Raw genomic sequence first — 12,653 nt, 5'->3', positions numbered from 1 at the left:
AGAAAGATTAATTACACATAGATCTGGTCTTCAGATAACATAATAGACCATTAGCAAGTAGAGAGCAAGAATATTCTTGCTTTATAATCTCAGCACCTAAGAGAGTACCTAGCTGAAGCTAACTGAGGGTTTGGGTAATTACTGAAAGAATGAATGAATGGATGAACTGTTATAACATGTTATTTATATGTCCAAAGAGTCTGCTATGGAATTTTTTTTTACAGATGAGAGAGCTTAATTGAAGCCTGAAAATCAGAGATTTGCTGTAGTAGTGAAGTCATAAATCCCATAAAGCATCTCTACTAGGAAAACAACCATAGAAAAGTCTTTAATCAATTTAGTTCTCCATTATCTGCAGCTAATATCATTTTGCACCACAGTAAAAGTACAAAAGCATTATATATGATTCCATTTTAATTTATTTTCACGTGACTTCATTTTTTTCTTCATCCATTATTATCCAAAATTCTGATTATTCATTCCATAAACTGGTTCTGGTAAAAGTTCTGAGAGCAAAATTTAAAGTAAGTTCCATATATATCTGTATAATTAAAAAATTTATACTTTTTTGCTATTACTTATCATCATTGAGATTAACTTCAAGTAATGCCTTGGCTGAGTGTATTTACAAAAATAGAGGTATATATATATATTTTTTTCCATAATTAAGCCTGTGATGTGTAAAATGTTAGAGACTGTCAATGAGTTTTTGTTTGTTATATGTGCATGCATATAAGCATTTGAACAAAATGTGATTCTCTGGATGGGACACAGTGGAAAAGAAATGTCATATTTTTTTTCTCAGTTTCCCTGTGTAGTAGAACAAAATGTTAAACTCCTTGATTCAGTTCATCCAAACAAAATTCCATACTCCCTATCATCAATGTGAAATTTCTCTTCAAAATCAACAACCAATGAAACATGAGTGGACATAGGAAAGTTACTTTATGTTTTTCTCATGGGTTTTCCTGATAATAATTGCCTGTGTTTTCCCATTTACCCTTAGCTTCGTCAGACACCCTTCACCACCTCCATAGATCCATCCCACCAGAGGTCACAGATCACACAAAACCTACAGAAACAGGAAATCAAACTTCCTGAGTCCACTACAAAACACAGAAACCTATTTCCTCTACACATCTCAAATTGGCAAAGCTCTGTCTTAGCGGATTCAGTGTGGAAGTAGCTGTTGAAAAGACCAGAAGGACTGTATCTCCCAATTTTGCATGAGCTTTCTTGCTTCAAACTACTGAAATGAAGAGAGCAAGGCTATTTATCCTGCTTTCTAGTTTATGGAATGGGGGCTTTGGGCTTATCAACACCACGCATACTTGGACTACCCCTGAGGATGCAAGCTCCCAGGAGAACGCGGCCTCTGCTACGGTTCCTCTAAATAAAATGCTGCCAACCCCTCAGATCACATCAGCGGAGATAGCCACAATTCCTGAGGCAAGAATCTCTGAAGAGAGTCTTCTAAAATCAACACTGCCTCCCTCAGAGACAGGCACACCTCCTGAGGGTGTGAAAAACCAAACTCTCACACTCCCAAGGAAGATAGAAGGGGTGCTTAAGTTACAGCCTCTTGCCCTCCCAACCAAACCTAGCCTCAAGTTCAGCCCAAGAGCAGAGTCAGTGGTCCTTTCCAACTCTACAATGAAATTTCTTCAGAGCTTTGCCACAAAGTCGAATCAACAAGCGATCTCTCCCAACTCAGTTGCAGGCGGCCTGGGAAATTGGTCCCCACGGGAAACATACCTCAGCAGAGGTGACAGCAGTGGAAGCCAGAAAACCAACTATCAAAAATCAAGTTTTGAAACAACTAGAGGAAAGTAAGAAACAATTCTTTTATTTTTTTTTTTTCTCTCCCTAACTATAGAGTCTATAAGATTGCAAGCTAACAGTTTCTCACTCTCAGAAAATGTTTTCATGTTCAGGATGAAATTGGATCACATTGCAGTTAGATAAGGTAATTAAGCATTACTTTATCTAATGGAGAAAAGATGAACCAAAAAATGCAGCAATTTTGTTTTAATTGAACCAATCAAATTCACTTATAAAGGGGCCTTTACTTGAGATAGTCACTAATAAGCAATGTAACACCACAGTGACTGTTAGTTGTTTATTCAACTCAAGGGTATGTTGGTGGGCCTCGGAAGGACACCCACAACATGAAAGAAAAAATGACAATACAGTTGGGACATGAACAGATTTAAAAATTGACAGAGCCTGGTGCTATGGAAGGTACAGTTATCAAGATCAAACCAAGCAGAGCTGGTGTGGAATCCTGGCTCCAGTACTGTCTAGCTTGGTGACTTTGAGTAAGTTAATTGAGCTCCCTGAGACAGTTTTTTCTTATGTAAAATACAGATATGGTATAGGGGGTACAGATAAAAATACTAACTTTACAGGGTGATCCTGCAAGATTCGTATAAATCAAATATATTTAGATGCATGCTTTGCACAGAACAGGTGCTAAGAAACATATTTTACTAGTACTGTTATATTGAGTTATGCCATTATCATGAATGTGATGAATAGAAAAGCCAATTTTTCAAATTCATTTTGATTTAAAATTCGAGCAAATCCTATGTGAATTGTTGAAGTTAAAAAATAAAACTTTTAAAAGTATTGTTAATGAAGGGGCGCCTGTGTGGCTCAGTCATTAAGCATCTGCCTTCGGCTCAGGTCATGATCCCAGGGTCCTGGGATCGAGCCCCGCATCGGGCTCCCTGCTCAGCGGGAAGCCTGCTTCTCCCTCTCCCACTCCCCCTGCTTGTGTTCCCTCTCTCGCTGTCAAATAAATAAATAAAATCTTTAAAAAATATATCGTTAATGAATACTTTCAAAAGGACCAAAAAATATACTAAAACAAACAAACAAACAAAATAGCTGTGAAAAATGCAGGTCAATGTTTTTATTTAATGTTCAGAGTGATCTGTTTGGAATACTAGTAGTTTAGTGTTATAAAACTAAACTTTCAAATGCTTTTTACCTACAATAAAATAGTTTCAAGACATCAAATAATGCCTTGAGATCTTAGTTGAGTTAAACATCTTACTAACTATATAACATAGTTTAAGTTACTGATAGTCGCTTACATCTGCTCTGTTATAGGCATTGTGTCAAAGCTGATGTTGACGTAAAGATGAGGAGACACTGGGAAGAATATAAACCAATAGATTCATATTTATGTATTCTTTATTATTTAAATCCATTATTTCACTGTATTTCAGAGATTATAGAACTTTAAAAAATATGTAAGTAAATCTGATTTTAACTAAATACTTATTTACTTGGTGGAATTTAGAACAATCCCAATTTACTGTAAAACAAATGCTACAGATTACAAAATGTTCAACTCAGGTTGGGTAAACTTTGCCCATAACAGACATTTTAACATATACATTAAACTTTTTCATGTTGAGGGACAACAGAATGCACTCTATTAAATAATAATAGCAAATGCCATATCACTTACATGATCATTTCTATTAGTCATATTTTATTAGATTCTATAATTTTAGTTTTTAAATCATTTAATAGAACTCTTTGAAAATGATTATGAACTTTTTAAAGATGCTGTCATTAAGAGATTTATCAATAGAATATGAAATATAATCCAAACAAGAAGGGGAAAATTCACATTAAAATGTCACTTAAATTTTATATAACATTGTTTCATAATTAGAACTAGTAATTGAGCATTTGAAAAATACTAGTTTTTAAATAAATGCTAGTTGTTTTATTATGTGCCTAACACTGTTCTAGTTTCTAAGGATACATAGAATTTTTTTTCTTTTTTAAGATTTTATTTATTTATTTGAGAGAGAGAGAATGAGAGACAGAGAGCATGAGAGGGGGGAGGGTCAGAGGGAGAAGCAGACTCCCTGCTGAGCAAGGAGCCCGATGCGGGACTCGATCCCGGGACTCCAGGATCATGACCTGAGCCGAAGGCAGTCGCTTAACCAACTGAGCCACCCAGGCGCCCGGATACATAGAATTTTTAAAAGAAGAATGATTCTGCCTGCAGGGATATGTCTTATAAAAAGTAAGCAGTAACATATCTGTCAGATTTCTAAAAACTCAATATGTGTTAGGAGGAAACAAGATATTAAAAGTGTAAACTGCCAAACAGAACGTTGTCCCATGGATTTTCCAATGAAAATAATTTTGAATTACTTCTAGAGAAAAGTACCAACTGTACTTAGAGATTCTATAGCCTGACGTCCTGGGAAGCCTGAGGCTTCCTTTTGGTGATCCTTTCCATCAAGCCCAAGACTTCTTACTCATTATGCCATGCAATTGATAATGGTGCTAGAGAAAACATTTCCGTGCCTTATGGACGCAATGCTGATGCAAAGAAGCCTTGATAAAGTCTTCCATATTTTCATTTGATTAGCAAGTAATAACAATAGCAAACACTTTATGACATCTGTTCCTAGCACTGTATTGTTCTGAGTGAATATATATATATATATTTTATTTCAATCATTTGATCACTACCATAACTTCATGAAGAAGATTCTCTTATTATTTCTTTCAGAGAGATTAAGTAATTTAACTAAGGTCACTTAAAAGTAAATCTCGGAGGGTATTATGCTGAGCGAAATAAGTCAATCAGAGAAAGACATGTATCATATGACCTCATTGATATGAGGAATTCTTAATCTCAGGAAACAAACTGAGGGTGGCTGGAGTGGGGGGGGGTGGGAGGGATGGGGTGGCTGGGTGATAGACATTGGGGAGGGTATGTGCTATGGTGAGCACTGTGAATCGTGTAAGACTGTTGAATCACAGACCTGTACCTCTGAAATGAATAATACGTTATATGTTAAGAAAAAAAAAAAAAGAAGATAGTAGGAAGGGAAGAATGAAGGGGGGAAATCAGAGGGGGTGATGAACCATGAGAGACTATGGACTCTGAGGAACAAACTGAGGGTTCTAGAGGGGAGGGGGGTGGGTGGATGGGTCAGCCTGGTGATGGGTATTAAAGAGGGCACGTATTACATGGAGCACTGGGTGTTATACGCAAACAATGAATCATGGAACACTACATCAAAAACTAATAATGTAATGTATGGTGATTAACATAACATAATAAAAAAAAATAAAAAAAAAAGTAAATCTCGGGGCAGAGATTCAAACCGGTTTGGCTGGCTTCAGAGACATAGCTTTCAACCCCTACATTATACTCCTTCAGCAAGTGCAGTCTGATCTCCCAAGTGGGTAAATGAGCGTGACCAGTTTATTTTCCTCCTTAAGAGCCCTCAGAGGCTATTCTTTGCTTCCAGAATAAAGCCCAAATCCTTACCCAGTTAGTCATACAATGCCATCCTTGATCTGGCTTCTGCCTGCCTCCCCAGCCTCGTCTTCTTGACTTCCTGGCCGGTAAAATTTGTAGATCTCTGATCCACAATATGCTGTTCATTAAACCTATCTTTGTTCCCTGTTCATCCCTCTGGCTAACATGGTCTTTTCCCTTCCTTTATACCCAATAATAATACACTTGATCTTAGCCAAAAGGCCGAGAAGCAATAATAATAGCTCCAGGAAGCCTTCTCAGGCTGTGAGGTGGCCCTTCTAACTTCCACAGAGCTCTCCTTGAATTATTCTATCATTGCACTTACAATAGTGTATTATAATTATAGTGAACTCTGTGATCTCCTTTCTTGTAGAGACATATTTGAATGCTAACAAAGTCTCTGGGTTATAATAGGTACACAATAAATATTTAACAAGCTGAATGTAAAATTTATAGAATAATATTTGAATATAAAGAGGAATCTTTCCCAAAGAAATATTCTTATTTCTCTATGATGAAATCTAGATGATTCATTTTAGGTTTTCATTGTTGTTGTGCTTGTTTTGTTTTGTTTCATTTTTCCTTACTGCTCTTGGAATTTTATAGTGACACTGGGTAAAAGGAATACCTCTGTCTATAGGATTTTTCTGGCATATTTTTGTCTCATCTTGTACTCTCTCTGGTCTTAGCGCTGCAGAAACTCCTTGCTACCCCAGAGCTGTGGTTTCCTATCTGGTAGAGTGGTGGTTGGTCGGTGACCAAGCACTCTGAAATAGGCAGGATAAAAAGAAGAAATTAGAATTAACCTATTTATGCATTGGATAATTATTTGCTGAGGACCTAATCTGTCCCCAGCATAGTGCTTGCGCTGAAGGTAACATGGTGAACAAAACTGCCACCTCTTCTGCCCTCGTTGAGTCTATGATCCAGTGGGAAGGACATGAGGAAGAAAAACAGTGAATCACAAATGCTGATGTTGAATCCAAATAGTGGTAAACATTCTGAATGAAGCTTATGAGAATATGTAACAGAGTGAACGGCCTACCTTGAAGGTGGGTAAGATTCCCTGAAAGGATACTAGGTAAAATGAGGTATAGATAGACATCAATTACCTACTTAACTTCTCCCACAATCCCAAACCCTGCATACACCTACGTGAATCTTCCCATCTCAGTAAATGTCTAGCTCCATAAATAGCAACGCTTGATATATCCATGACATTTTTCTTTCCCTCCTAACTTTTATCTAATCTATCAAGAAGTCTTCTTGGTACTCCTTCCAGTATATCTCAAATCTCTCTCCACGTTCACTCTACCATCCTCTCTTAGCCACCATTATCTACCACCAGACTCCTAGCTTGTCCACATGTTACCACTCTTGCCCCCTGTAATCCATGTTCCACACAAGTGAGAGATCCTTTCAACTTTAAAAAAATAAATAAATTTGATACATATCATTGTGTAAATTTAAGGTGTTAAAACTTTTAAATCGGATTAATGGATTTATTTGATGTTAAGACTTCATCCTTTGTGACACATTGTTTTACATACTATAAGAAAGAAAAGTATGACATTATTTCTTAGAATTTTTAGACTTATTTATGTCTTAGAGATTATTTTATGTATATGTATATATATACATATCACTCTTTTGCATACTTAAAATGAAAATGTAAATGAAACTGGTTAAGGTGTCTCTAAGGCAAGGGCAATAACGGCAGTCTGACAATAGTGACTGAAGCATACCATTGATTTTAAAATATATTCTTGATTTCAGAGATGTCGTCTTAAAATCTGTGGAATTTAACATTTTGCTCACATGCTAAAAATCACTCAGTAGCTTTCCATTTCATTTAGAATAAAATCCCAAATCCTTACCATGGCCCACAGGGTCTTGCTTGATACGACTCCTGACTATCTCTATCATCTCATCTTCATCACACTCCCAAGTTCATTCAGCTGCTTTCCTCTGGCCACACTGGCCTCTCCGGGTACTGAGCTTGTCCAGTTTATATGCATCTCAAGGAAACTTCCTCTTTGCTCTAGCTAGAATGCTCTTCTTTCAGTATATGGAAAAAGAATTCTTTTCCTCATGCAACTTCAGCTTTACTGTCCCTCAATGAAAACTCTGATTACCTGGTGTAAATTTGCCATTCTTACTGTATCACCCTTTTTTTTTTTTTTTAAAGATTTTATTTATTTGACAGAGAGAGACACAGCGAGAGAGGGAACACAAGCAGGGGGAGTGGGAGAGGGAGAAGCAGGCTCCCCGCAGAGCAGGGAGCCCGATGCGGGACTCGATCCCAGGACTCTGGGATCATGACCTGAGCTGAAGGCAGTCACTTAACCAACTGAGCCACCCAGGCATCCCTGATTACCTGGTGTAAATTTGCCATTCTTACTGTATCACCCTTATTTTTTTCTTCATGGCACTGACATGAAATTATTGGGTTTATTTATGTAGTCAGCCGTGTCTTTTCTGTCTTTCCACAATAGAATATATATCCCATGAAAATGGGAACCTTGCCTTTCTTTCTTTCTTTTTTTTTTTTTTTTTTTGGTTTCAGGAGTAGAATTTAGTGGTTCATCACTTGCGTATAACACCCAGTGCTCATCACAAGTGGCCTCCTTAATACCCATCACTGATACAGCCAACCCACCCCTCACCTCCCTTTCGGCAACCCTCAGGTTTCTCTCTAGTAAAGAGTCTCTTATGGTTTGCTTCCCTCTCTCTCTCTCTTTTTTTTCCTTCCCCTATGTTCATCTGTTTTGTTTCTTTTTTTTTTTAAGATTTTATTTATTTGACAGAGAGAGAGATATATAGCGAGAGCAGGAACACAAGCAGGGGGAGTGGGAGAGGGAGAAGCAGGCTTCCTGCTGAGCAGGGAGCCTGATGCGGGGCTCGATCCCAGGACCCTGGGATCATGACCTGAGCTGAAGGCAGATGCTTAATGACTGAGCCACCTAGGCGCCCCATCAATTTTGTTTCTTACATTCCACATACGAATGAAATCATATGGTGTTTGTGTTTCTCTGACTCACTTATTTCACTTAGCATAATAACATTCTAGCTCCATCCATGTTGTTGCAAATGGCAAGATTTCATTCTTTTTGATGGCTGAGTAGTATTCCATTGTGTGTGTGTGTGTGTGTGTGTGTACCACTTCTTTATCCATGCATCAGTTGGTGAACATTTGGGCTCTTTGCATAGTTTGCCTATTGTTTATAATGCTGCTATAAATATTGGGGTGCATGTATCCCTTCAAATCAGTATTTTTGTTTCTTTTGGGTAAATACCTAGTCGTGCAATTGCTGGGTCATAGGGAAGTTCTATTTTTACTTGTTGAGGAATCTCCATACTGTTTTCCACAGTGACTGCACCAGCTTGCATTCCCACCAGCAGTGTAAGAGGTTTCCCCTTTCTCCACATCCTCGCCAACATCTGTTGTTTCCTGTGTTGTTCATTTTAGCCATTCTGACAGTTGTGAGGTGGTATGTCATTGTGGTTTTGATTTGTATTTCCCTGATGATGAGTGATGTTGAGCATTTTTTCATGTGTCTGTTTGCCATTCTTATGTCTTCTTTGGAAAAATGTCTGTTCATGTCTTCTGCTCCCTTCTTAACTAGATTGTTTATTTTTGGGGGTGTTGAGTTTGGTAAATTCTTTATAGATTTTGGATATTAACCCTTTATCAGATATGTCATTTGCAAATATATTCTTCCATTCTGTAGGTTGCTTTTAGTTTTGTTGATTGTTTCCTTCATTGTGTAGGAGCTTTTCACTTGATGAGGTCCCAATAGTTCATTTTTGCTTTTGTTTCCCTTGACTCCAGCAACATGTCTAGTAAGAAGTAGCTATGGCTGAGGTCAGAGGTAACTGCCTGTGTTCTCCTCTAGGATTTTGTTGGTTTCCTGTCTCATATTTAGGATATCATCCATTTTGAATTTATTTTTGTGTATGGTGTAAGAAAGTGGTTCAGTTTCATTCTTCTGCATGTTGCTGTCCAGTGTTCCCACTATTTGTTGAAGAGACTGTCTTCTTTCCACTGGATATTCTTTCCTGCTTTGTTGAAGAAGATTAGTTGACCATACAGGTGTGGGTCCATTTCTGGGTTCTTTATTCTGTTCCATTGATCTATGTGTCTGTTTTTGTGCTAATACCATACTGTCTTGATGACTATAGCTGTGTAATATAGCTTGAAGTCTGGAATTGTGATACCTCCAGATTTGCTTTTCTTTTTCAGGATTCTTTTGGCTATTCAGGGTCTTTTGTAGTTCCATACAAATTTGAGGATTATTTGTTCTAGCTCTGTGAAAAATACTGGTGGTATTTTGATTGGGACTGCATTAAATGTGTAGATTGTTTTGGGTAGTGTAGATATTTTAACAATGTTTGTTCTTCCAATCCATGAGCATGGAAGGCTTTTCCATTTCTTTGTGTCCTCTTTGATTTCTTTCATCAGTGTTCTATAGTTTTCAGAGTACAGATCGTTTACCTCTTTAGTTAGGTTTATTCATAGGTATCTTATCTTGTTTTTGGTGCAATTGCAAATGGAACTGATTCCTTGATTTCTTTTTCTGCTGCTTCATTATTGATGTACAGAAATGCAACAGATCTCTGTACATTGATTTTATATCCTGCAACTTTGCTGAATTCATGTATGAGTTCTAGCAATTTTTTGGTGGAGTTTTTGGGTTTTCTACATAGAGTATCCTGATGTCTGCAAATAGTGAAAGTTTGACATTTTCCTTTCTGATCTGGGTGCCTATTTCTTATTGTTGTCTCATTGCTGAGGCTAGGGGCTTCTGGTACTATGTTAAATAACAATGGTGAGTGGACACCCTTGTGTTGTTCCTGACTGTAGAGGAAAAGCTCTCCGTTTTTCCCCATTGAGGATGATATTAGCTGTGGGTCTTTCATATATGGTCTTTATGATGTTGAGTTATGTTCCCTCTATCCCTACTTTGTTGAGGGTTTTTATCAAGAATGGATGCTATATTTTGTCAAATCCTTTATCTGCATCTATCAACAGGATCATATGGTTCTTATCCTCTCTTTTATTAATGTGGTATATCATGATTATTGATTTGTGAATATTGAACCACCCGGGAACCTTGCCTTTCTTATTTACTATTCTATTTATTACCCCCAACTGTGCCAGGCTCATAGAAAGAGAGCTCAGCAAAACTCTGTGCAATAACGAATCATTGGATGGATTTGGAGTTCAGAGCAAAGATCAAGACTAGAGCTATAAATTTGGAAAATATGAAAATATGGACACTTGGCTAAGGAGAGTTTTTTGTTTGTTTTTATTTGTTTGTTTGCTTTTGTACATCAATAATGAAGCAGCAGAATTTAAGCAGAAACCAAGGTTAGTCAGAGAGTTTTCTACTTTTTAGTTTTTTATTTTATTTTGTATACATAATGGTCATAAATATGGTAAAATGTTAATGAAAGTGCCAGAAATGAAATAAAAGTTGAATACCAAACAAGAGGAACATTTTATTTGCTAAGTTTAATGTCCTTTCTTTTAGAACTTCATTTATTTACTCTTTTTCTATAAGCTACATAACTTGCTTTATGTACAAATAGAAAGCTTACTTTAAATGAATTATGACTTCTAATATAATGTCTAAAATGGTAAGTTCTCCAAAGCACTCACTAGACCACTTGTAAGTAAAAATTTTGAACACCACTTTTAAAAAAATAATGTTTAAAATTACAATAACTAACCATTAAATTAATTCTACTATTGTAATATGCATTTTTCTGCTTATTTCTGTGAACTATGAGTAGGTTTTGGGTGTGAAAAATCTGATCAGTTAAATTTATATATTGTCTCAGTTCCTTGAGGCTGCTATCCCAAAACAACACAGACTGGGTTATGAACAACAGAAATTTACCTCTCAGAGTTTTGAAAGCCGGATGTCTGAGACTAGCATGGGCCGGTGGGAGGAGAGCCCTTTTCTGGGTTTCCAGATTGTAAACATGACAGAAGGTATGAGGGATCTCTCTAGGGCCTCTTTAATAAGCACACTAATCCCAGGGACGCCTGGGTGCCATCAGCTCAGGTCATGATCCCAGGGTCCTGGGATCAAGTCCTGCATTGGGTTCTCTGCTCAGCAGGGAGCCTGCTTCTCTCTCTGTTTGCCACTCCCCTTGCATGTGCGCTCTTTCTCTCTCTCTCTATGACAAATAAATAAATAAATAAAATCTTTAAAAAAAAATAAGAGCACTAATCCCATCAAGAGGGCACTGCTATCTCCCAATGGTCCCAGTCCCAATATTATATTGGGCATTTGGATTTTAACATATAAAATTTGGGGGGGCACAAACATTCAATCTATGTCATAGTATTTTGCAAAGTTATTATCAAACCTAATAACATCCAAAGGGGATTACTTTCACAAGCTGTAAAATTCCCAAGAGAAACACACCATTATGTTAAAGAGTATTTTTTTTTAATTTCCTTGGGAAATAAATGCATCTACTAGATTACTGTCAGTGAAAACCAACAGTCAGTGGAGTATATTCTGTGTATTAATTTTTTCTCCTTAATCACTTCCTTTTATTTCATTCCTTTCATATTTCTCCTCCCTAAATTACTACTGAATATATAAATACATACTGAATTATACATGCTAGAATTTAATAAGTGCTTATATAATCCTAGGTGATTAAATGAGAAATTTTTGTATTTCCTTTTGGATTTTTCAGTATGAAAATATTATTTTAAACACTTATTATTTAAGACAAGATGCTAAAAGAGTCAGTTTACAGGAACAACTGGAGTTAAGTATAGAATTAAGCATCATAGCATCTGTGAGCCTCCCTTTTCTGAGGCTTTCTGGTCTGCACACTGGGAGAGGCTGACACCTACTGGAATAGAAACAGTTTACAATGTCCCTGAATAGGCTGAAGTCAGAGTGTGGGGAAAAGAAACAAAAAATAAAATAAAATTAGGTAAAATAAGACAAATTTATGAAAACAGTTATATTTAAGTAACTTTAAGAATTATTACTCATAAATATATAAATATATATTATATACAATATGTTATACATTTCTAATCAATGTGTCTCTTAAAAATATACTATCATTAGCTTTAAAATTTAAAAAATAGGTTGGATCAAAAAGCAAACTCTATACATATCCCCTGGAATGCGGACACATTCAGCTGATTGTCCTAAAATTTTACACTGAAAATATCATATATACACAATAATTTGCGACTCTGAGACACTGTATCATCATCTATCATCAAAAACTCAATTACAATTACCATACAGTGCCCACGATGGAAGGCAAATTAATTATGCCTGACAAAGACTTTAATTGCAAAAGTTGGTAT

General features: G+C 36.6%; 1 protein-coding gene across 1 annotated transcript in view; it reads left to right on the top strand.

Moving 5' to 3' along the window:
* The first annotated feature begins 1,031 nt into the window (after positions 1-1,031).
* The window catches only part of MMRN1 (multimerin 1), a 63,679-nt gene continuing 52,057 nt past the window's right edge, over positions 1,032-12,653 (top strand). The window contains exon 1 of the mRNA XM_035004509.1: positions 1,032-1,829. Within this exon, the coding sequence (XP_034860400.1) occupies positions 1,255-1,829 (575 nt within the window). The 5' untranslated portion in view covers positions 1,032-1,254. The remainder of the gene's footprint in view (positions 1,830-12,653) is intronic.

Source organism: Mirounga leonina, unplaced genomic scaffold, assembly GCF_011800145.1.
Source record: "Mirounga leonina isolate KUSES-001 unplaced genomic scaffold, KU_Mleo_1.0 Mir_129, whole genome shotgun sequence".
Classification (NCBI taxonomy): Eukaryota; Metazoa; Chordata; class Mammalia; order Carnivora; family Phocidae; genus Mirounga; species Mirounga leonina.
The sequence above is the reverse complement of the archived record's forward strand: the minus strand, read 5'-3'. Positions and strand labels throughout refer to the sequence as shown.